This window comes from Gambusia affinis, linkage group LG12 (assembly GCF_019740435.1).
Source record: "Gambusia affinis linkage group LG12, SWU_Gaff_1.0, whole genome shotgun sequence".
Classification (NCBI taxonomy): Eukaryota; Metazoa; Chordata; class Actinopteri; order Cyprinodontiformes; family Poeciliidae; genus Gambusia; species Gambusia affinis.
In genome coordinates this window covers 20,338,994-20,365,335 of record NC_057879.1, presented here as the reverse complement: position 1 = coordinate 20,365,335, position 26,342 = coordinate 20,338,994, and the positions used below count along the sequence as shown (strand labels likewise).

Below are 26,342 nucleotides of genomic sequence, written 5' to 3'. Positions count from 1 at the left end.
CTTGGGCCAATTAGATCTTTTGTAATCCCTGCATTGCATTTAAAAGTCTTTTAAATGAAATATTAGAGAAAGTGGAATGACCAAAGTTCTTCCTGCTGTATGAATTGTTGTATAAATCAGTGCTAACCCCTTCCCAACTTTGTTTGCATTTAGGAAAAAAAAAAGTTTCTCATTAAAATAAACATGGACAGTCATAAAGTGAAAAATAAAGGAGCACCACACATCCTTTTTAATAAGTTTTTTAAAAATTCTTTTAGCAACATGGGTAACTAATGCTTTTCTTTCATTTAAATTAAACAAGTTAGGTCGTGCTATCAATTTTTCTAGAAACATTTTGTATAAATAACAATCTTGAACTTTTATGAACTACTAACCTTTAATTAGCACATGCTTAAAGTATCCTCTGTCTCAAATTGTTTTATATGCCTGAAAAGTGCACAATTATGTCATTATTATTTGCATATTGGCAGAAAACTGTACTCTAGTTGCTCTCCTACTGTGTTTAATTAGCGATACATCTTCTTTTATTTGTTGTTGACCAACTCCTGACAGTACCCTCCCCTCTGGGGTGCTGCTCATTTTCGCTCTTCACCATTTTGTGCCTTCGCAGCTTTGGTCTTTTCATTCCTGACCTTTTCGGGTATGAAACGGTTCTGTCCTCTGCCAGGGGTCTCTTAGCAACAGCGAGCCAATTTGCACCCGCCGGGGGGACGTTTCATACCCTCTTTGCAAAGCAATGTTTTTAAGCCATTTTCTATCACCTACTCAGACTGTTCAATGGAAATGTGGTTATATGACCCCAGCAGGAAGTCATTTAGGAGTTATTTTGGTTGGATCAAGGATATCTTTATTATTTTATGAGCCTATTGGCAAAGACAGTTACCAGAGCCAAAATAAATGGTAATAGTGTTATAATAATGTAGAATTTCACTATTTGTGCATTAGCCTACTGTAGATATGTATTTCCATACATTTCTGGACTTAATTGCAACAAAATGCTTGGTTACATTGTAAGTTATAAGAATATAAGATATAACTTACAGGTTTGGGATGGAAGTAGGAAGGAACGGCACAAATTGGGAGTACAAACTGGCAAAAGGACAACTTTACATGAAGCCATGGTGTTATAGGTTTATTTATGTAGTCATGTTGTCTTTCTATGAGATCATTGCACTTTCTGTGATTTGAAACCATCTGGAGGGTGCAGTTTCAATTTCTTAATGGGAGGCATTAAGTGGGCTGTGGTCCTCTGGGACTGCTGTTTAGGAGATCCTTTGGGTTTTTAACTGAACCCCCTCTATTGGAGGGAAGGTGGCTGAGTAAATTGATCCTACATCCCCATCTCCCTTTGAATAGCTTTCCTTTTTGTAGAACTGTTCTGCATTGCTGCCTCCCCTCTTCTTCTGATGTACTTACATCCATTTCACCGGTTTTGTCTCCCTCCTGAAGCAGGATTTGTTTTGGGTATTAGATGCCTTGTTGATCGCGAACAAAGATCTTCCAGTGTTGTTGTCGTTGTTGTTGTGTTTTTTACATGTATACTTAAATTCTTTTACGTTTAGTTCTGTTCTGCGACTTGCTTTTGATATTTCTGCCTAACTGTGTTATGCTGCTCATTCAAATCTATGCAAATGCAGAGTGAGTTTGAATACTAATGTCCCTGCACCCCTGTTCTGCATTTCTTTGCTCTCTCAGGTGTTAGTCTTTGATCCTGTCAGAGTGGGACGCGTCTAGCAGCGGGGACTGAGGAAGGAGCAGTGCCATCTTGGAGCATGGTGCCTAACGTTCACCTGGCAGGGCCCCTCCGGCCCAGAGGGGCGTTGCTGTTGCTGCTTCTACTCGGCTCCTGGGTGATCTCCTCTCTGGCAGACAGTAAGTAACCTCGTTCACCTGGGACATCCTAAAAGCATGAGGGACTTTCTACTTCAGACTCTTAACAGATTCCAGAAAACAGACACAAATGTTTGCCTAATGCATGCGCTCTCATATAGGTAGAGCATTAGCGCCTGAGCTAAAAATAAGCATACAGTGGAGGCAGTTGAGATCCGTCTGCCTCTGTGCCTCTGTTTGAGTGACAGTTTTGGCTGGGAAAAGACATTCTGAGAGATCTGTCTCTGCCACCGGACCTTTTGGGTCTCCGGGGGCCGCTCCCCCACCAAAGACAAGGTCAGGAACAGAATTAATTCAACACATGACCTCACCTACAGTGCTGTCATTGGGTCACTGTAATTCAATTATGCCCCCACACCCCTATGCCTCCCCCTGACCAACTGATCTGTCCTTTCAGACATGCATCAAAGAGGATTAGTTTTTTCCGTAGCCTTTGCCTTTTGTTTCTCCGGGCCTTGTTCTCATGGTGTGTCATCTTTTCTTTTGTTTTACCGTAAACTTGACCTTGCAAGGAGGTTTTGCCGTCCTGACAATTTTCTTGTGGTCCTGCAGGTCTGCCTTTGCCTCTGCTTATAATTTAAATAGACCAAAGTAATGCATTATTTTGCCTGATTCTTTTTCTCTGAGATAATAAAATACACCAAAGGTACAAAAATGGCTTCTTGAGCGCAGTGGTGACACAAGGGTAAAGTGTGCGACCCATGTACAGAGCCCTTAGTCCTCGTCATGGGTTCGAGACCTTTACCACATGTCTTCCCTCTCAGTTTTTTACTCTGTCAAATAAAGGCTAGTAGTCAAAATAGTAAAAAATAATAATGATAAAAAGGATTATTATCTATGCAGATGTATTACCAAAAAGACAGTAATTGCTCAAGAGGATTATTAAATACTCATTAAATTCAAATTTTTTTTATCATTGCTTGTACTGTAATTAATGCAACAAACTATTGTGGTGAAAATAATTGGTTAATATATCTCATCTCAAATCGCTCTATGCTGAAATAAATCAGAAAAAATCTGCAGTAGTACTACTTTTGGGGCCTGTATTGTTTATTTGTATTGGCTTTTTCAAGGACTAAAAAGAAAATAAATATTTCAGTAAAAATACAATAAGCAGATCTAAAAAAAAAAAATACAGAAATGACCAGATCACAGATACTGACTTCCTGACAGTAGTCTTAGTGTGAAATTAAAATATTTATTAATCCCAATAGAGATGAACAACCACTGATCTATTGCTGCATCCACGTAATAAATGATCAACTCAAAACTACAACGCTACTTTAATTAAGCAAACTACATCTGTAGAGAGGTTAATTTAATTACAGGTTGAGTGTTTATCTTACTGTTGTGTTCCTGTGATTTTTCTGTCCCAAAACTAGCAAAAGAAGTTAAATTCAGTGGCATGCACTTGTTTTGAAGAACCTAAAAAACTTCCATCCCATCCAATGACATTATTAGGATATTACGTAAATATGCTGACTCTTTAAGATGCTCAGAGTAGAGTTAGGATGAGGCCTTGATTATTATTACGTCGTTCTGCTTTTGCGCTGTCTTTAATCTCGGTTTTGCAGATAGGTACAAGCAAAAGTGAATTATAAGCACAGAATGCTGAATTGTAAATATTTTTCCTCTTCTGAGTTGCTGCCTTTATTGCATCCATTTACAGTTTCAACACGCTTCACTGGGGATTTTTAGGATGCTCACAGTTAGTTTTTTTTTTCTTTACGCTGTACCTCCAGTGAGAGTTAGACTGCCCTAGTCTCTAATTTCAGTGATCGTATCATTTACGAATTAAAACTACTGTGTCAGCCATTTTAATTAACAGACAAAGACAGTCTGATGCCACAAGTTGCTACATGATAAATATGTATGTGTACTTATTATGGGTGCACCCAAACACTTCTATGTGAATAAAAGGTGGAGTTAAAAAACAAAAGGAAGTTGAGACAAAAAAGATTTGCTAGGAAAAATTGTCCTTGGTGCGGGGTTTATTTATGTGTAGTGTAAGCAGTCACAGGAAGAGGCTCAAAGCTGTTATTATCCACCCCGTAAAGCAAAAAAAAAAAAAAAAACACACATAGAATTATGATAAGACAGCTGGGGGGGTCAAAAATAACACCTACCACTAATCACAGGGTTGTGTTCGTTTGGTGCCTTTAATTTGTATGGAACTTAGTTATGTGAGCTTGATATTTCTGGTTTGGATCTGCTGTATTACAGGGCAGCCTGTAGACAGATATTATGGCCGAGGTGCCTGGCAAGTTTCTCATTACATGGACTAAGTCTGTTCCTCCCGTCACCCCCCTCGAAAAGCTAAGCAGCCAAGCAAACCACAGGAAGAAAACATGTTAGCTTTTCCTTCATAGCTGTGTGTTTATTCTAAGGCAGACATATTTTAAAGGTTGTCATGATATGTTTACTTTCATTCATATTCTAATACCAGAAAAAGATAAATACAGTCTTTCCCCACCCCCTCCGTTTGGAAATCAAAAGTTGTGGAAGATTAATAGCACAATCAAGTAAACAGCTATATATATATATATATATATATATATATATATATATATATATATATATATATATATATATAAAACTAAAAAGGCTATATATCATACATGACTTTAAAGAAATTTGACTTTGCAGTTTGACACCTTGAAATTGGACCTCTGTCTCTTTAAGAAGCTCCTACTTTTTTCATCACAACAATGTTTCTCATTATGCCGTTTACAACCGTTCTTAGGAGCGTTGCGCTGAGAAATAGTTTGTATGATGAGCCCAGCGAATGTGCAGTTCCACCAGGTGTTTGCTAATTGCTGCTGCTAGTCTGGAGGAGCTGAGTGGGGAGATGAATGAGTCAAAGCAACACTCCAGGTATGTTTTTCATGAGGAAATAATATTGTAACATGACATAAAGCTCAAAGAAGTCAATTTTAGATAATACTCCTCTAATCCCATATAATAAGCTAGCACATCATGCCCCAATCTAAAGAATCTCCAGAGAAATAAAATCTGGGTAGGATGAAACCTGCTTTTGTGGTTATCTTTGTATGATGTCAAATATATTTAAGTGTGAATTAAAGCTAAAACAGCGCCGCAGGTATAAATAAAAGCTGCCTGCGAGTCCTATCAGTGTTATGGCTTTGTGAGATCATTCATCTCATGTCATCACTGAGCAGCCAAACAATACAGTGTGATTACTCTGAGTGCTGGTCATTGATCCCTCAGGAGCTCAATCCATCTCTAAATGGCCTCCTCAAACACAATAGGTCACCCGAAGGTCATCCTCAAGGTCAAATATGCGCTTCTCTTAGTGGTTATCCCTGAGGCACTGCCGTTCTGACTTATTTCACTGGTTTAATCAGCTTTTGATGTACTGCGTCTCCTGTGGTGCCTCACTGGTTCTGATCTTGGGTGAGCTGTTGTATGAGGTGCCAGAAGGCCAGCCCAGTCTGACAGTGGATTAGATGGGCTCAATGATTAACTCAAGTTTAATCACTTTTTACATCAACTTTTTATATACTGTGCCATGCAGTAACTGTTTATTGTCCTGTTTGTGATCCTTGATGCTCCATGGCAAAGAAACTGCACTTTATTGCCACTTTCGACAGTTTTTTTTGCTGTTATTGTGCCATTGTGTTATTGATAATAAAGAAGAGTTCTCACAGGAGGGGGCTTTTGCTAATCATAAAACTACACTCAGCATCAGTATCACATGAATTATGGGCTTTTAATGATTATTTGAGACATTCCATTTAGGGCAGGGGTGTCCAAAGTCGGTCTTGGAGGGCCGGCACCCTGCACGTTTTAGTTCTTGCCCTAGTAGTACCAACAACCAAAGAACTAAAACATGCAGGATGCCAGCCCTCCAGGACCGACTTTGGACACCCCTGGTTTAGGGGGTGGAAAGTTAATTAAATGCACATCTTAAAGGATTTTAAAAACAAGATTGGGGTGGATTCAGTTCGAATTCATTATGCATTTTCTTTAATCCCTCAACCCATACACCTCCACTGATATTTTGAATAAATGTCTCTTTGCAAGTTGTGGAAAATAAGAGTCTTTTCATGATTTCAGCAGGATATTTGAGCACAGAGCTGTATCCAAGTGATTTCCTGCTTTAGACGATTGTCCAAACGGGTTGAATGATAGGGCCGTTCCTGAAGCTTGCTTCATTCAAAAACCTGTTTTGATTTGTGTTTGGGATCATTGTCGCGTTGCAGGAGTCGGCAGTCTTTAAAACTCACTCCTGCAAAATAAAATCAGTCTGGAGCTGCAAAACCTACATGCACCTTTGAGGGAAGGTAGTTTATTGAATTTTATGGTTGCCTTCAGTGTAAAATTCGGTTGTGTATTGGTTTAATAAAAGAACTGATATTTCTATTCATATTTTTGGGTTGAATTTAATAAAAAAACATTTTCTTTTAAATGAGATAAAATGACACATTGTGAAAAAAAGATGCTTCCTGCTGGTCTGTTATGGGGTTTTATGCTAAAGAAAGGCAAAATTAAATTTCTCCACCCATGTAAATTGAATGCTGCTCAGTTTTATATGATTTTAGTCAGAGATTTAAAGAGCTACAACAGCAAAGCCAAACATCAGCAGGCTGCTGAGACATTTTCCTTTAGGAAAGCCACCAAAAAATCTGAAGAATTTGTTGGTACTTCTATTATTTTCTGCACTTCTAGACTGAATCAGTACCAAGAACAGTGATACAGACCCTTGAGCTCATGTTACCACCACCATGCCTGACAGGAAAAATTTGGTTTGTTTATTATGGTGTCTGAAAATGTCCTTTTATTTTGGAGCGTCCTCTCGGTCAATGAGGATTTTGTGAAAAGTGACACCGGTTTCTATCAGTTTCCACATCACGGATAGTTGCATCTTGTTTTAATAGTTTTTTTTTCCCAAATACTAGAATCTTTTTTGGGTAATAGGACTTTGACACAGCTGGGCATTCCAAAAGGAGAGTTATCCAAACACACATCAAAACTGGTTTTCGAATGGTTGCTGTAAACTTTCAGATTGGCCTTCTCAAAGCCCTGACCTCAGCAGAATTAGAAAATCTGTGGACTGTAATTAAAAGCCAGGAACACAACCAAGTTAAATGAACTCTACCAGTTTTGGCTTGGAGGACTGGTCGAATATGCATGTTGCTGATTACAAAAAGCTTGTTGTCTAAAACCCAATCATTGCCCATCATTAAAAAGCCCAAAATGAATCCGACTTTCATGCCAAATTGGGTTCAACAGATTTTACTAGGAGTTCAAGCATATTTGGAATGATTTTAAACACTCCCTAACCTGTTTTGTCACCACTTCTACCTACAACTTAACCTTTGGAAATTGAATTGGCAGTTTCTGATGCTCAGACAAAGGAATGATGCGATGCCAAAGTGGTTTAGGAGATGGGTGGCCAGATGGGGTCTTGGGTGGGGGCCCTGCAAATTGGATTGTATTTTTAAGTGCCCATATGGCCACCCAGTTCAAACACTGACAGGGACAACAATTGATTCTCTTTTAATTAAAAGTAACCATATCCACCTTTGAAAGGCAGTCTGAGAGTAATGCAGTTAGCACACAGCTGCGGTCCACATATATACAAACAGCTACACCCACAATGCAACCTGGGTACAAATGAGCTGGGAAAACCAAAGAGATACTGAAGCTAAAAACAGCGAAGATGAAGTGGGAAAATGGAGCAGAATTGAATGGAAGTTGTTTTCATGTGCCGAGGCAGCAGTGTCAGAATTCAGGGAGAACATGTCATCAAAGGTTAATGATGTGAGATTAATAGTTTAATTAGAGAGCTCAGTAGCAGGGCTGGAGGCAGTCACCCAAACTCTCCGCTGTGGCCCAGTGTTGGTGCTGGTGCAGGATGACAGGAAATGTCAGTCTTTGACAGACAGGGAGACATTTCAATTATTATTTTATTGACAGTACTAGCTTCACTTCCTTTCTGCCAGTTGTTTTCCTTCCTGTTTATCACACTGATCTTCGGTGTGCATTCATGGTTGAATGGCTATCGAAAGTGTCACAATCAGGAGGAAGGCGAGTGAGCTGGAATCTCCTTGTTGTGTCATTTTTTTCTCTTATTACATAATTTAATTTCCTCTCTCTACTCGGCTGCTGGAGAGTTGAATCTCTTAAGACTCCTGGGACTTGTGGGTGAGATGATGAGAACAAAGGTAGGAGCTCTTTATGGTCTCGGAGGGAAGGCCAATCAAAGTCTGACAAATTAATGAGGTTAGTGGGGTTGTGGGGATGAATTGGTAGCTAACCCCCAAAATGGGGTTTTGTAAAAAAGCCTGTGGCCATCTCATCATCTGAGCCCCGTCCCTTTATTCCTCCAAGGATTACTTAACACACTTAGCATTTTTCCCACTTGGGCTACTAATGTCAATGTCCGAGCCAAGGCGTCCTACAAGGTGCCTGAAATTCCCTCTCAGGTACTACAGCAGCACTAGATGCTGACTTTAATTAGTACTGGGTTCCTATACAGTTTCCCTTTTAAAATGTCTTATTTTTCTAGAGATTTCCAATATTTTTTTTTGGACATTTCCTTTGAATATATTTCTATAGTGGACATGCTGTAGATGTGAGCTTAACCAGATGAAAGGATGGATGGATGTATTGATCTGCAAAAGTGTAGATAGATGGATTGGTGGATGGATTTAAGGAGACAACTTTTAGAATCAGGCAAAGGGAAATAAGCTTTGGAAATTTTCCCACACTTTTTATTTTCCATATATTTATTCCAGACTGTGTTGGAACCCTGAAGATATCTATACACCGTTATATATTCAAGCTGCTCCATTTTCCTCTTTCTGTTTTGTTTTGCATGCATGTGTCCCCAGGTTGACACCCACACAAGCCTTCAAACATTCAGACGTCCTTCGTCGTGTCAAATTGGGAAAAAAAATGTTTTTATGACATTCATTGTAAATGAGCAAATTTCACAGAGTGAACTCTGTGAACATGGGAGGTGATGTTGCCCCCGGGTTGTGTAAATGAGCTGTGTGGTCCATGCAACACATTAGCAAGTTCATCTTATAGGTCAGGGCTGCATGCATTTAAAGGCTGGTAATGGAAGAAAGGGAGTGATGTTTCCCTTCTTCTGCATTGTGCTGCAGACAGTACATCAGCCATTTTAAAAGCTGCAAACGTCTTTATACTTGCACTGATTTATTGCCTAATTCTGTTGAGGAGGTGTAAAAATATAAAAGCAGAAATAATTTTAACTTATGTAGACGGATGCGGAGTTTCTGCTTTTATCCTGTGTCTTTTTCCCACAAGGTAGCAAGTGGGTTGAAAGAAGTCAGAGATTGAGAGTTATCTTAGACTAGATCTTCTAGGTTGGGGCGTCGGTTTAATGCCACAGGTAATGTAACACCTTAGACTCCCAGCCGAGTAGCACCTGTAACATCTACTGTCTTGCCATCTTAAGGGACACAGCAAAGATTTTATCGTTCCATATTATAAAATAATCATTTTAAATGCTCACTTGGAGAGTTTTTTTCCTTTTTTATTTCAAATGTCATTGAGCATGTTTCACTGACAATGAAAAAGCAAGAAAGCAGACTTGAGAGATGCCTCCCTGCCTCATAATCAGCTTGAGAAGATGAAAGCCATTACAGTAATGTTGTTCACACTGGAAAGAGATGAGTGAAGGGTAATTGCACTCAGACTTCTCCTTCTTCTCCGCTGTCTTGAATAATTCAGGTCGAACTGGAAGGCCTGATAGAAAGCCTGTCTTCATCTGTCCACAGGGGTTTTGAAAGTTTGATGTTTTTCTTTTCTCTTCCCTAGGTTTAAACATTTTAAGTACAGTATCTCAGTAAAGATAAAGCACATTACTCTTGTGAATTCACTATAGCTCTGGTAGCACTTACGAAGATCCATCTTTCTTTGGCCACTGAATTATTTTTGTATGAAAGAAAAAAAAAATCTAATGGTTTTTGTCTTATCAGAAGTGAATGTAATGTGAGCTGAATATTGAAACCGAGACATACAGCAAGCACCTGGAAAGGCATTTGTTCTTCAGGTACTTTGGAATATGAAATACAAATATGATAAACAATGAGAGCTGGTTCTCATTTGCGTCATGTCACATTGTCCGAAAATATTGGAGTAAGGGAAGATGTAGATCTGGTTTGTCCATCAACATTGGCATTATTAATAATTGTTTCAGAAGTTATTAGCAATGTGGAATTTCGTCCAAGAGCAGAAATAAGGCAAACTGTGATGTTAGCTTCTGCAGTAGAGCAGAGACGGTTTTAATTGTGCCTATTAGTGCATGTTAAGGTATATTTGGTGTTTGTCAACTGTACATTGAGCAAACAGACCCACAATGGCTTGTATCCTTGTGAAATTTGTTAAAAGGTCTTTGCACATATGCCATTTTCAATACCAAATAACCCAGTGCTCCTTCAGATTCAGCCATAAAACAGAAGCACAGATAGAAAACATGATGTTTATTGGTTTAAACAAACAGCCCGAAGTGCAGTTGACTCTGTCAGGGTAAATAACTTGTAGGGAAGACAGCTTTATATGGAATTAATTGCAAACAAGTTGCCTGCTAATGGTCTGAAAAGGGCCTTAATGGAAGTGTTCCATTAAAACAACCAGTGCTGATGCCATCAGACAAATTCCCACTAAGTGTTGTCCCATGAAAATGATAACTTGCTAATCCATTATTAATAAGAATTAATGGTTTTCTCTCTGCTGTGTGTGTATCGATTCCTGATACTCTACCCTGCAGAGTAGCTCTCTCATTGGGCACCCTGGCAGGCTAGGGAATACACTAATTGTTAGCCACATAAGAGCCATTTACGCAGCTCTCCCTGCTGCTGCTGCTGCTGCTGCTGCATTTATTACAAGTTTGCTGTGAGGCTTTCTGCAGGAAGAGGAGAAAATTTTTTTTTTACTATTATGAACAATTTTGCATAAAATCTTATTTTCTGTTATCTGTTTTACAATTTCCTATCTGCTTTTTTATTCCGTACTTAAATTCCTTCATTTTGTTTTTTTCTTTGGTTAACTTTTACCTCCCCTGATCAGCCACCCTTACAACTAGAGATCAATCCAGTGAAATATAAGAGAGCCGTAGCACCCCCACCAACACCTTTCAAGCTTTTCAATGCCCCAGTCCCCACAAATACAGCTGCAGGCATGAAACTAACTGACAGAAGCATTTTAATCTGCGAAACCCAAATCAGTCAGCAGCCTTTAGATTCCCTCAGTTCATCCTAAAACCAGTATCTCTGTGTAGACTCGTCAATATCCTGCAACCTGTGTCAGGTTTAAGTTTCACATCTTCATGTCACCAGTATGAATCTTTCACTGCTAAACATGAACTCTGCAGCATACCAGCTAAACATCATGAATTAGTTTTAATGATGATGATTAGAAAGTGCCAGCACTTTGTGTTAAGCTTTTGGCCTCAAAGCACTAAAAAGCTTTAAATTCATTTCCTTAATGACTGTATAATTTGTTCAGACTGTTTTTCCACTTAATGTGGTGGGGGTTTCTCAATTTATAAATTTATGTATTCACTTTATTAGTTATATAACTAAGGTTTTTTTTTTTTTTTTTTTTTTTTTGCTCTTGGAAAGGTAAAATATTCTTTTCCAGCCCCAGTCACGTATCCATTTCAGTACTGTTTTCATTAGTTTAACCCCCTGTCTGTAGGGGTTTGACACTAAACTAAACGTATACAATAATTTTATTTTTAAAAAGTTACCCTTTTTAAAATACTGTTTGATGTTTTCAAAGTGCCAAAGAAGCGACCAGTGTTCTTCCACTCTATAGATATACAGTTGAACGATGCAGTTTTTCCCGTCCCCCGCTTGTTTCTGCATACTGTGACACTGTAAGATAGCTAGAAGGAGCCTACAACACAGACAGACAAAAAGGAGAATAGACCAACTTATCATTTAACATAGGATATTTTGTTGCAGAATTTCCCCCCCAAAATTTCTCCAATCTAATTTTTGCAGAAGTTGGAACAATTGTAGCGTTCTTGTATAGTAAAAGTTATCTACAGTGTAACGCAACTGCCCACAGACAATTTTTTAAAAACATTCCACCAAAGTGGGCATAGTTAAAAGACACAGAGGGGTGTGGCCAAGTATCAGGATCAGTAGACATCAACCAAGCTGTGCCAATTAACCAATAGGAAAATTCAACTGCAGCAGCCACCGTTCAACCCAATGAGGGCAGCACAGGGTTCCTGGCAAAAATATTTCAGAATTAAAGTAATTTACAAATTATTTTGCAATTGGCTTAGAAACAATAGATAGCATCCGTAACAACCAATTTATACAGCTTATCTGGTAAAAAAAAAAAAAAATGTTTTGGGGTTTAGTTGGGCTTTAATACCACAAAACTGCTGTGTTAAGGTGTGGGAGTCTCCACACTTGAAAAACTTAAACAGTATAAATGGCAAACTTGTTGCCAAACTATTCTGGACAATTAATCCAGAAATTTCTGTGCATTGTAGTTTTGAATGTGATGTATCAAAGAACTGAAGGAGTGCATCTTGGAGCTTGCAGTCATGGCTGAGAGAAGGATTTGCATAGGTAGGTTCGTGTGTTTCCACCTTGTCCTTCTTATTGTTTTCATGTGACAACTGCCTGACAGGCAGAAAAATGGGACACAGGCAAGGAAGAAAAGGTTGAGTCTGGATTCTATTTCCTTTAGAAAAGAACTGACAAACCCACCAGTTTCATATTCTCACTCGCCTGCAGTGGCAACAGCGATGGAGGAACACAGAATCTCTCTGAGTCGAGAAGTAAACACTCCTGGCTGTTTGTTAGAGAGTGCTTGGACCACTATTAACCCCAGCTGTAAGTCAGGGATGTAGGGTCACCAGAGGGCTTCTCGGGAGTTTTGTGACCGAATCTGAGATCTGGATTAATGATGAACAGCTCCAAATTTGAACCAGATTGGCCTTTGAGTTATAGGTCAACCATGGAAGCATGTTTGAGAGGATTAATGCAGGAAAAACACGGCTGTGAGGCCAGTTTACCCTGATCCTCCGTTTTACTGACACTTGACTTAAATGTTTGTAGCAGCATATATTTTTGACATTTTTTATTTAAAGTAAAGGGGGCAAGCGTTTATTATTATTATTTTTTTAAGCTGTTTGATCCTCCCTTGAAATCACAAACTGGAAAGATGGCAATTTAAATGGAACCGCTATGGACAGATGTCAGCAGCGGCTCTTGGAAGTCAGATTGGTGATAATCGCTTCTTTGGGATTCCAGCTCAGCAGCCGTGCGCGCAGTGATGCATGCTCAGACATACGTCCTTAATGCTTATCGAGTTGTAATCTTAAACATAGCTCTCCCTCTGCTACCTGCATGTTTGTCAGTAAGTCACTCTGCAGCAATAGAAAAGGATTTACTGCTGGGCTATGATACCATAAACGGTAATTCTAAGAGATATAGAGGGCATAAAACATTTAATTTAACAGGATGGATGGATGATTGACTGGTTGATTGATGGATGGATGGGTGATCAACCAATTAAAGGATGGGTTGATTGGCCTATTAAATAATGGATGGATGGGTTTGCTGATTTCAAGGATGGATAAATGGATGGATGAGTGGATCAGATGAATGATGGATGGATGGATGGATGGATGGATCAACTGATGAAAGACCAGAATATAACAAATGTGTTCCTTAAGTTTGTTTCAGGGATAATAAATTGTTTTTTCCTGTCATACTTTTGCTTTTGATCAAGTCAACATCATCATATATAAACAGATAGTTTAATTTGACAACATTTGCATCATTCAAAAACATAGGTACATTTCCTTAAGCTAAACAGGAAATATTTGAAACCTGCAGATTTCCTGGCTGGTGTTTCACATAATGATGGCCCCTGTCTCTGACGAGTTGTATTTAGAGGTGTACAAAACCATCCACAGTGACGTGAAGGTGTTACGCATTCTCTCGCACTTCAACGCCTGCAGACCTGCAGTTTGTATTTTCTTTACATCATTGGTGTGTCATCCCTCGAGGTGGGAAAGTGATCCCAAGCAAGGACAGTTTGCAACATTTCTTCTTCTTCTTGTTCAACAATACAAAAATAGAGACTGGTGACCTGATAGGTGGACCTGGAGAAGCTGATCACTTCAGGCTCCCTCCAGGTCTGAATGCGTTGCAGAGTTATGCTTACTGGATATTGACCCGCCCCTTTCCCAAATTTTTCCACATTCTCACTGAGGGAAAGCTAGCATAATGATTTACCTCCATTGTGCATGCCTCCGTCTGTGGTTCAGGTGATCCTCTCGCCCCCACCTGCCTCTTTAACGACTCCACAAATGAAACATGAGCTGACGCAGGCCTTAATGAGGACAATGGCTCACGTTCTCGAAGCCAGGATTATGCATGTCTGCACGGGGAGGCTGTATCATGGAGCTCAAGGTGTGCTCATTGTAGCGTCATGTCAGTTTTGACAGCTTGTCAATGAATTGCAGTCCTCATTGTTTTGGACATAATGATTCTGGGTGTGGTGCCCAGTAAAAACCCCTGAAGGCAGAGAAAGGAAAACAGTTGGAGGAGCTCTCCATGGCAAGGCACAGTGTTGTTGTAAACACATATAATCTGTGAAGTCTGAAGGATGAACAGAGTCTGAACACAGTAGTTTGCCGTGTTTGGATTGTGGGGGATGGCAGCTGGTTTAGGTGTATCATCCTAAAAGAGGAAAGAAAAACACATAAATGTTAGAAATTCAACATGATGCAGTGACAGGCAGACACAAAAGGCTGGATTTTTTTTTTTCATCACTAAGCTGCAGGTGTTCACAGCAACAATCCCCGTGTGAGTTGTCTCATGCCTGCTATTGTGAGGGGAAAGTGATATCTGAGGTTTTGCCATGTTTTAAAATGCAGGTGGAGAAAAAAAAAAACCTACTCTCACCTTTCACCCCTTCTGTACTGCTTTCCTTCCCAGGCAAGCCGAGTTTTATCAAAACCCCCGAGGACCAGACTGGCATCTCGGGCGGGGTTGCATCGTTTGTGTGCCGGTCCACAGGAGAGCCGAAGCCGAGGATCACCTGGATGAAGAAGGGCAAGAAAGTTAGCTCCCAGCGCTTCGAGGTGGGTAATAGAGGAATTTAAATACAAAAACAGCTGCTGACCTATTATGCTTCCTTGTACAGGTTTGGATTGATCTTTGGGAAATATTAAATGTTTTCATTACAGTTTTTGCACAAAATCATTATTAGATAATGAGATTTTAGTCTGGTCAATTTTTGAACCTTAAACCTGGAGTGGATTTCAACCTTCCATCAGGAAAACGGCGTAGTTACTGATGAGTTTGATAGGCCTAGTCAAAGTCCTGACCCAAATGATTGAACACTTATGTCTGGGGATTCTCTGTATCCAGTCTCACTGAGCTTGATCAGTTTTGCAAAGAAGAATGAGAAACCATTTCCATCTTTAGATGTGCAAAGCTTGTAGAGATGAGCACCAGCAGAATTACAGCAAAAACCGATTCTAAAAACCCTGACTTAATGTGAAAAAGTTCAAGCAGTGGGAATAATTTTGCAAGGCTGGTGCGCCACATCCAATTTTTGGAAGTTAAATCAACTCTCTTTTTCTCCAAGTGAAAACCTAAAAACTTCACTTCCCTTTAATCTGGCTCCTTCTTGATTTATTTATATTTTTTCCTAGTTGCCCTTCATCCTCTCCTGCGTTTTTGCTCCTCCATCCTCCTCTTCCACTTCCTGAACTTCACCAAATCTGGTCATGCACTCCCTTAAAGTATTCCCTCCTTCTTTTAAGCATCTATGAACACAAGGGGAATATCTTAGGTGGGAGTTCTCACTTTTTTCAGATCGCACCTGCCGAAAACTTTCAAACTTTAGCAGGTGGGGCAGCATGTGAGAGCACATGACAGAGTTTGTGGAAAGATCAAACAACAATCTTCCCCAAACTGGTTATATATGCAACAAGTGTTTGGAAAAGAAAGCCAACTTTTCTCTCCTTGTGCTTTTTCCACCCGCAGGTGATTGAATTTGATGATGGCGCGAGCTCCGTGCTGCGGATCCAGCCTCTGCGCACCCACAGAGACGAAGCCATTTATGAGTGTACCGCCACTAACAGCGTTGGCGAGATCAACGCCAATGCCAAGCTCACAGTGCTGGAAGGTAAAACGAGGCTTTTTCCTTTTTTTCTTTAAACTCTTCCCTCCCTTTTTCCCCTCAGCCGCTAGTAGTTGTGGAAGATTTTATTCTATAGCACATCCAAAAGCAAATAGCAGTGTTTGCCTCAATAATTCATACATAAGCATTTGCTAAAGCTGTGGATTTCTGGTGTTGGCAGTGCAATGGACGAGCATATATGTTTTAATCTAAAGTCCAGAAGGTGAAAGGAACTGCAAGGGAAGCACAAGTAAACGTCTTAGCTCAGCTATTCAGTAAATTCGGTATATAGCCTGGGAGGTAGTTAGTTGTATTTTAAAGAATTGCTTTTTCTAATAGCTTTAAGGGAATATAAACAACTGAATTATTGAGGTTTTTCACTTTGTTTATCTTTTTGGATCATTAATTTCCTCTATAATTCTTGTATTTTAAGAAATGTCTTTAATGTAGATTTTAGCTCAGGGATGTTACATATTTCTTCTGTTTTTTCTTTTTGATGCATCTAAATGTTTCAGATCACCAAGTATTTTAAAAATACTTTCTGAGGAAAATATAAAATGCAGTTTTCAAATAATGATTTTGTTCTTTAATGGGATAAGGCTACAAACAAATCTGTCCATATGTGATAACCCTGATATTGAGAGGTGGGAATATTTTACATCTCTGCAGAGGAAATTTGTCCCATTTTCTTTCGAATCTTGTTTCAATTTAGCGACATTGGAGAGTTTTCCAGTCTGTTTACTAAATTAAATTTAAGCCTGATCTTCAACGGTGCCAGTCCAAAACCCTGATAAAATTTGAAAAGTTTAAATGTGAGAAAAACCTTGGACATGAAGAATTTGCAAGGGTGCAAATACTTTTTTTCTAATCTGTACATTATTAAAGCGATTGGAGTAGGAATGGAGGAGCTTGGAAGCAGGAATCTCCAGAGCTGTGCAGAGGGTGGATTATTTCTGTCCATTTTCGTTACAGAGACATTAAAATCAGATCGTCTCTCATTCAAACAGAGTTTTTACTCTCTGCTTTAATTTCATCTTTTTTACACCCACACTTCCCTTTTTTCTGTGCTGTCTATGCCGATTTGATGATATCATCTCAGCTTGCATAATCCGTCTTAAAGGAACTTTTCTTCACTGCAAAGAAAGTTGTTGTTTTTTTTATTTCTTTTTCATTTACCCCCTTCCCTTTTTACAGCATCATAAAGAATGTTTTTGGCTGCTAAGGCAAACAGGGCTTGACGTGACCTGAAGCTCTTGTGAATGTGATGAGATTAATCACAGTTTTAGTGTTGGAGGGCCAAATAGGACACCGAGGTTGGTTTGCCTCTGCTAGAGGAACGCGGACTGTCAAGATTAATAGTCGGCAGCAGGGAAACTGTTCTTATCAGCAGCCCTGCTCTCATGTTGGGTTCTCTCCCCGATCATGCACTTACATAGCAAACAGAAACATTCTGCATGTTTTTACTCTAGGCGTCTGTTTATGTGTGTGGGATGCATACATTTTACATTTCTTTAAAATGTCACTATACAGCGTATGGTCGATTGTTCACCCTGGACAGATCGCCAGTCCATCATAGGTCAACATAGAGAGTCACACTCACACCAAAAGGCAAATTAGAGACACCAATTCACCTATCAGTCATGCTTTTAGACTCTGGGAGGAACCCATAGCATCCAGAGAAAAGCTAAACACACACACAGGGACAACATGTAGAAAGGCCCCAGGCTGGGATTCGATCCCAGGACCTTCTTGCTTCATGGCCACCAACAGCTTCCCCATGCAGCCCAACACTAAAACTATGCATCAAATTCTGTTTATTTTGCTACATGTCTAGAATTGGTCTATTTTTTAGAAAGTGAAGTATAATTTTTCTTTCATATTATAATTATCCACAAATCCCAATAAAATCGGTAGTTGTGATGTGAAAATATTTTTGAAAAATAGCGCTGCAACTAGTGATTATTTTAGGTATTGATTATTATGGACATTGTATAAAAATATAAGGCATAGTCTGCAGATTTTTTATTTAAGCCTCTTTTATACCAATTTAAAAATTAATTTAAAAAATACATATAACGTATACAATAATTTTATAAATACATAAAAATACAAATAACAGAATCTGGGTGAATTTAAAATTATTCTACTTCAGGAGTTTTGTGTAGAACACATTTACAGACAGAAATTTTCCTTTTTAAAAAAGAAAAATGCATATATTTTTGCTCTGAGTGTGTTCTGAGTTTGTATACTCCTGGTAACTGTTAATCAATTACTAAATTAGTTGACAATTATTTTGGTAATCGACTAATCTTATTAACCATCAAGGCTCTCATAAAAAAGTTGCTTTTTTGCAAGTGGCTGTATGAATGTCTACTGCAGGCTGCATTCAGTTTCGTACTCATGGTTATATTCCAAACCATACAAAGATGTTGCTAGAAGTGGTGGGTCTTCTCTTTCTCAACACCTGAGGCTTGTTCAGCTCTTTGTTTTGGTCGCACATACCAAAACAGTGAAGCTTCATAAAACCTGTGGACAGCTGTTCTCAGCTTACAAACTCAGGCAGGTTTCTTCTGCGTTTCCTGCCCAGAGCAAAGTGGCAGACAGCCAGAGTAAACTGGTGAAGATGATGTCTTTGTCTGCGCTGTGGAGGGGAAGGTGCACGCACAAATACATGTGAATCCGGTCCACAGTAGGACATCTCAGGCTTGTTTGTTTATACTGAATGTGTGTGAGAGCTTAGAAGTGATCAAATGACTGTATGTAAAGGCATGTAGCTGTGATGTTATTGAGTGCTTCTGAGGTTTCACGCTTGTTATCTGAACCGGTGAGATCATGTGGTGTTCAAGCCATGCCTCAAACCTTCTGCAGTTGTGATGATACGCTAATGTGGACCTCAGACATCTACCTGGAACTGGACTTAGTTTGATCCAAACAAGAACACCTTTCTGGTAAATAAATGGCCCTGTGTGAAATTCTCACCATTTGTTGATCTTCAGTGAAAACATCACAGTTCAGAAACTTAATTTACTGTATCTCAAATGGAGATTATAAATGTTGTCCTAACTCATGTCATCCAAATTTCTCCAAAGAGTCATTGTGAGTGGTGCAAAGTCACCATTAATATTTACAGTTAATAGTCCAAGATTTAGATTTAAAGTTTGTTTCTGATAGGAAACAAGATATATCTTACCATACTAAAATGTGTAAAAGAAGCGTACATTTTGGGGGAAAAGGCTTTATTTTCATCTTGTTTTAGAAATGGCATGTCGTAGATTATGCATACCTTTCTAAATCAATGGAACATGGTTATTGGCATAAGAGAGATCAATCCTATGTAGCTGCTAAAAGTGTCTTCAGGTCGGGCGTCCTTGCCATCACCCTAATCTTTAACTTCCTTCCACTTTGATTGTGCCTCTCTGAAACATGAATCTCACTTTCACTCAGAAGAAACATGGTGAAAAAGTAAAAGATGACTGGAAACATGAATCATTCAGCGGTTTGAATAATTCTGTGCTGAAATTTAGAGTTTGACCTGTTGGCTCCCAAAGTGCTTAGGCTCAACTCTCGTTTGAAATGGAACAGTTCTTTTAAGAAGTCATTTAAATACTATTATTATGTACGTTTTTAACCATTTTTGTCTGTTTTTATTATTCCTGACACCCACAATAAACATATAGTGCTAGAAATAATTGCAAGTTTACAGGAAATTCATACGTTCCTACTTCTATTGTGTATCTGTAAAAGTATTATTTTGTGTCTGACACTTGATGTCAGTTTTTATTGTTTTAGTAATTACAAAATATTATAAATTATGAAGATAGTCAGAAAACTCCTAGTATCCTACATGTAGTTTAGTTTAAAGCATTATATTTCCATTTACTTTGCTTTCAGTTTGACTGATATCTTCCTTATTGAGTTTATTTTTGAGTCTATCTGTACCTTTCCTTACAGTAAAATATGAGTGGATTATAAAATATTACTTTGGAGATGTGAGAGAAGGCTCAAAGGGCCCCACTGGCATGGAAAGATGAATTAACGGCTGTTGTGAATCTTGTTGGAAAGCCAGATCTGAAGGGACCAAAGTGTCAAAATGACCAACATCTTCTCAAAAGTCATCCACCGTCTCCAGCTTTGCAAATCTCTTGAGTTTAAGCATCAGTTTCCAGCTTATTTTAAATGCACCTTCTTAACTCTGATAACATGCGACTCAGTTGGAGTGTAAATGTGGTGAAAGGATAAACAATGTAAAGTGTTGCTCCTTTACTGTCAGCATCATTTATCTTTTCTTTCCTCTTAATACACGCCGAGGCTGGGGACGAAACACAACAAACATCATGTTCAATCAAAGCAACTCCATGAATCTACTCTGTGAAAACCCGAAGGATGAGCTGAGTTTATGTCCACACATGAACTAAACAACACACACAGGCATGCATATTATATCCACAGTCATTTAGTAACAACATGCACTGTCTTACGGAGCAAAGACATCAGCCAGGCTCTATTTTTAGACCATTGTTTGTAGCTCGGTGATACATCAAGTTCATACCGCCAGCCCAATGCAGGAAAACACCGGGGCAGCACCGAACTGATGGAGACTAATGATGCTGCTCTTTAATGGACCTGTGTTAGCTCGAAGCTCAGAGAAGCTTGTGTCGCATGTCAGAGGTGGCTTTTTCACTCCAATGGACCAGATGATAGAACATGGTGACCAATAGCACTGATTCAGATCCTTTAAAAATTCATAGTTATTCAAAATTGAATGCATGAAAGGAAAGCAAGCCTAGCGCAGTTGAAACTCTCGTCACATCTCGGTCAAAGTTGGGGGGGGGAATGACTTTTTAGCAAAATATTTTACTTTCTTTAAGATCCTCCTCGTGTGGATGTAAGTACATGTGATTTTGCATACACAAGGTTTTCCTCGCACACAGGGCAGCCCCGTCAACCAGAGATCCAAGAGCGGTGAAGTCATTACAGCACTAAGTCGATTTGGATTATAGGTTTTAGCAGAGCAAAGTAAGGTCGAGCATTAATTATGATTTTTTCATATACTGGCTCTTTATTTTCTTCTGCCAATCCTGCAAAATATGGATTATGACAGTCACACTGGTGCAGATTTACTTTATAAAAATGTTAAGGGTTCAAAAGTGCATATCTGGATTGTGGCGTTAGATTCTTTTTCTGTTCCTGTGGGTCAATGCTGCCAAAGAAATACTTTTGATTTATTAATTTTAGATTAAGATTTTTAAACATGAAGCTAAGTAAATTTTTATTTTTGTTTCTTTTGAAACTTAAGTTGTTTTAATTGCTGTCAGTATTGATTAAAAGAGCATTTGAACATTTTACTAGATTTTCTTTTTTTATTGGAATTTATTTGAGTGCCAAATTTTGTATATTTTGTTTTCATTTTATTTATTTATTTTGATTTAAAACTGAAATGGTTGTGATTCACCAAGGGCTTTTTGATTTTTTTGCTCAAAATCTGTATTTTTCTGCTCCTTAAAGACTCTCTTGTGCTCATAGATGAAAGTTTACAAAAAATAAAATATAAAATCCAGTGTCACAAATTTACATAAAACCTAAAACACCATTTATTCAACATCTTGAATAAAACCTAACTTAACTTAATGCAGGAACAGCCAGAGATGCATTTATATCATTTGTCGTGTCCTTTAACCTACAACCTTTAACCTCAAGCAGGTTAAAGGTTGGCATGAACATATATATTGTGGTGCAGTAAGCTTAAAAGAGTGAGGCCTTCACTAGAACAGCCTACATATCAAATATACAGCACATTAACTTTTGTATGCAAGTATAAAAATACACAGAAAAACACTCACCCAATTCAAATAAAAGTCTTTAAAAGCACAAAAACACAAACCAGGCAGGCAAGACAGCAAGGACTCATAAAACCGATAATTCAATAAATGTGAGCATTTCATACAGTTGCATATTTATGTCCAAAGGAGTTGAAACTTTGTTTATTTTTATAATTTTTTTGTCTGGTGCTAGTTGTTGCCAATCTGGATCTGTCCTAATGATCCTTTATAGAAAAGCAAGCTCACACTCTTAAAAACTAAAAATAAAATAAAAACTTATAGGTGTTTTGCTCAAACTTTCTTAAAGGAGCAATTTTTCACAGTTGATTTTGAAATGCCTGTTTCAAGTGTTAATATTTCTTATATTTTAATGTATTTTCTCAGTTTAATTTAACTTTATTATAATGCAAATCAGTTTCTGAAGCGAGTGAATTTAGCAGAATTTCCGTTTTTTCACAGAGATGAACGACTCCGCTGCCATTTTTATGGCCGCTCACCTGACGGGGCGCTCCAAAGCCTCATTTTCACACCAGTCAAGTTGAGCTTTAGCAATTTTGTGAACACAAGCCCTGAGTCATTCTGTAATTCTGTCACGCTGTAACAGCCTCACTCTTTGTTCGTCGCCTTTCTCACGCCCCCTCTCGAGAGGTCACACCACTGAGACTTGCATGCGGGCCCTAAAGACCGCTCAGCCTTTCCTCGTTCTTCACACGCAAACAGAAAAGATTTTTGCTTCTTTGTCTTTATTGCCATCAATCTATAAGGATACTTCATCGAATCAGTGCTGTATTTCAGACATTTTTATGGGATTAAGAAGTCTCTCTGCCCTTCTCCCTCACCCGCTCTTTTGATCCTGCCCTCTTGTCTCTGAATGTTGATCTCTTTGTATCTGCCCCATGTTGGTAGTGGTGGACAGTGTGGTGGTGCATTTCTGCCATTGCGGCAGCCCCATGTAGAGCGATGACCGGGTGGTGGTGGAGGGTGGGGGACAATGACTCATTACCTGGGTAACGATGCCAATGTTCTGACCTTGAGCTACCCCCCCTTGAATTGAACTGCCTCAGTAAATGTCCAGGTAAATGGTGCTTGTCTCTGTGATGTATGAAGTAAACCACTGCGGTGCAGAAAAGACATCTCGGCTCACAACATCAGTCTTCGATGCAGTGCACCGCCACCGCTCCGTGTCACGGCCATATTTCACACTATGAACGGCGTTAACATTTGATGAGCATGTAAAATGTAAAATGCAATGAGTCAGATCTAGAAATGACTTAGGTAGGTGTCAAAAGCGTGTCACACATCAGTAATGGTGATAATAAAGCTCATGTGACTCATCTATAAAGGCAAGTTTACTCCAAAACCACTAAGAAAGATTTCATCTGGATGATGTAAGCAAAGTACGTGGGTTTAGTTGGCTTTTATCAGCAACCTGGAGGAAAAATAAATCCTACATCTGTGGAGTGCACCTTAGAAATCTATACGTTTTCTAAATAACCATGTACTGAAGATTCAACAAAAATATTTAACTGGAGCTCCTTACATCTAAGAACAAAAACAAAAAAAGAAGAAAAACTGTCTTTTGAAGTTGGTGAAGATGCAGCAGTTCCATTTCCTCTCCTGAAGGATATAAACTGAAATACAATATTTGAGAGCACTATAAAACATGTAAATTAGGTCAGAATCATTTTATTCCTCGAAGGTTGAAGTCTTTCCAGGGCAGACATAATTTGAATTGAAGTTAACGCTTTAGCATTAGCTTATGCTAAAAACAGTGCTGGTGTAGAGTTTAGCGTTAGTGGAACTAATGCTTGATTAGTGCTTTATGTGTTGGTATAACTAACTTTTTAGTTAGCATTTATTCTTCAGTGCTGTTTGGGAGTCAAATTCATGGTTATATAAAGTAGTGCATATGTTGTCGTACCTTCATGTTGTCAGACAGGTTCTATTGTACTGATTTCTTGACTCTACAGGTCTGAACGTAGTCAGTCCTGGGAATAAATGGTGAGAATTAAGGTGTGGGAATCAAGTTTGTTTTTCATATATTCTGAATCTCCAGACCAGGAATGCAATGGAGTGTTGAATGTTAGACACATTAACTACAGCCAATATCACTGTACTCATTTGTATTTATCAAACACCAGATCCCTCTTGACAAAATATTAATATCTTTCTGTCATTTCAGTAAGTTTTCCTGGTTTTTTATATTCTCACTCCATTAAAAGCTAAATCTAGTAAAAAAAAAAAAAAAAGTCAAAGTTGTAGCTCCTTATTACTTAGAAGTTTTTCTGAATATGGGAAGGAATTTTGGCCTTCTCAGTGACGTTTCAGGCTTTGTTATAGCTATATAACGGAAAACATTCCCTCGTCCCTTGGGAGACAGCGAACCTATCTCTAGATAGGAGAAATCTTATCTAATAGCAGCAGATCAAAAGCCCTTTCATTACCAGGATCCTCCACTGTCGAGGCGTGAATGAGAAAATGTCTCCTTTAGATTAAGACTAGATATTATGAACTCCAACTTTTTTTTTTTTACCTTGTTCTATATAGAGGACTCTGTTTCTAAAGACATAAAGTATAAAATAAGCTGTGGTAAATAAGGCATGGCTGTAATGATGTTCTGAATTTCTGAAGTTGTTTGAGCTATTCCTGGTTTAGTACAACTAGGTACATAATGATGTTGTCAATCGCTATGTTGTCTTTGGATCTGGTCATGTGGTCAATATTTGCTTGTAAGAGGAAGGAGGATGTTCAAATTCTGTAAAGAAAATCTTAAATTTAGTACTTTTGCCTGAACATAAAGTAATCCAAAAAATAGTCAGATTATTAGAAGTGTTTTTTTATCTGCAGATGCATCTTTTGCTAAAAACAATTAAGCATTCATTAAAGGAATGCTATACAAGGTTTTTCTTTTTATAAAAAGTAATTATTTGATTATTTTCATTTGCAAAATGTGCCAATTTTTTTCTCCGTTTGTCAAAATAATCAATCGAATAATCAGTGACTGAAATAATTCATTGTAGCCCTACTATTAACAGACTTTATTCCCAGTTACAGTCTCTAAATGTCGTATCCATCAGTCGGTTTATCCAGCCATCTGTCCATTCTTGTATCCATCCCTCTACTCATCCACCCATCTGTTTGCAATATGTCATTTATTCATCTATCCATCCATTCATTCTTTGGTTTCGGTTGTAAACTTAAGGTGAACTTTTGTACTTAGAGATACAGAAATAGATAAAAATGGTTTGATATCTCTGAGATTTCAAGTGTGAAAAGTTTTGAGATTAAATCTTTCGAAAAACTGCATCAAAACTCTGATTTCAGAGATTGCAGATGAATGCCCTCATTATGCATTCACTGGTGAGAATCGTTTCCGGCTTGTCTGTGCTAACTGTGTTTAGTGGAGCTGTGCTTTGGTGGCAGTAAGCAAATTACATCCTCGCCAGTAAGAAAAGACCTTTATTTGTTCGCCATGCATTATAGTCCTCCTGGTGCAGAGGCAGAAAATGACTGTGACACAATGCCAGAAATAAATATCTCAGGGCCCAGGCAAGTCTGGACAACAAACCTGACTGGATAAACAGCATAGAAATCTCACTGCGCCTCATCCCAGGAAAGATAAATACATGCAGAAGCTTTATGGGGGTGATTTAATACCGAAGCCCGCTCCTCTGACAACTTAATCCCATCTTTTCCTTGGTGCTATTCAGATCAGCTACAATGGCCAAAATAAGGTCTGTAGTTTAACTTATTTTCCCCCAACGTTACTTTTTCTCTTTTCTTGGCCTTCCAATCATTTTGCACGCTTGTTTCTTTATATTCCTGATGAACGTAAATAATACCACATATGCTCGTGTTCTGAGACGTTTTCTTAATCAGTCGTGCTTTCCAGCACCTGCTGAAGTAATTTAAGCCCGACTGTGGGCACAAAACAACTAAGGGACAAACTTCCTCAAACAGTCTCATCCACAGGTGTATTTTTAAACTCCATTGTGACGGTCTGTGTCACAGATTTAATTTCCCCCACCATCTGCTGGCTGCAGGCCCAACGTTGTAGATCATATCCAAGCCTGACAGATACAAACTGCATCTGTCTATGCATGCTTCTCCCAAGGACTCTGGCAATATGGCGAGGTGGAATCGCTCTCCTGGCCACACAATCTGCATCCTTGTATCCCAGCTTCCAAGGACTTGGGCATTGTAAGTAGGACAGGTGGATTTTTTGGAGTCTTTGGGAGTATATAAAACTTTCACCTGTGCAATTAGAGGAACCGCTCTGTTTTGAATAAATCCGCATGAAACATGATGTTCTGTCTTTTCTCTCGGTTCAAATAATCAGACTCATGTTTTTTGGCCAAGAAGAGAGAGTGTATGTTGGTTGTGGTGCAAAAACGTCTGCAAGCTGGAGCAAGTCTATAGCTCAATCTTCATCCTTGCACAGATATTTTAACAGAGCATAGCTATTACATCGAATGACTT

At 38.7% G+C, this 26,342-nt stretch overlaps 1 protein-coding gene across 19 annotated transcripts in view; it reads left to right on the top strand.

The window, feature by feature from the left end:
* LOC122841847 (receptor-type tyrosine-protein phosphatase F-like) overlaps positions 1 to 26,342 on the top strand; it is a 239,707-nt gene that overhangs the window by 82,864 nt on the left and 130,501 nt on the right. For all 19 annotated transcript variants that reach the window (XM_044135465.1, XM_044135464.1, XM_044135463.1 and 16 more), the window contains 3 exons: positions 1,696 to 1,872; positions 14,853 to 14,998; positions 15,909 to 16,050. In XM_044135465.1, the coding sequence (XP_043991400.1) occupies positions 1,773 to 1,872; positions 14,853 to 14,998; positions 15,909 to 16,050 (388 nt within the window). In that variant the 5' untranslated portion in view covers positions 1,696 to 1,772. The remainder of the gene's footprint in view (positions 1 to 1,695; positions 1,873 to 14,852; positions 14,999 to 15,908; positions 16,051 to 26,342) is intronic.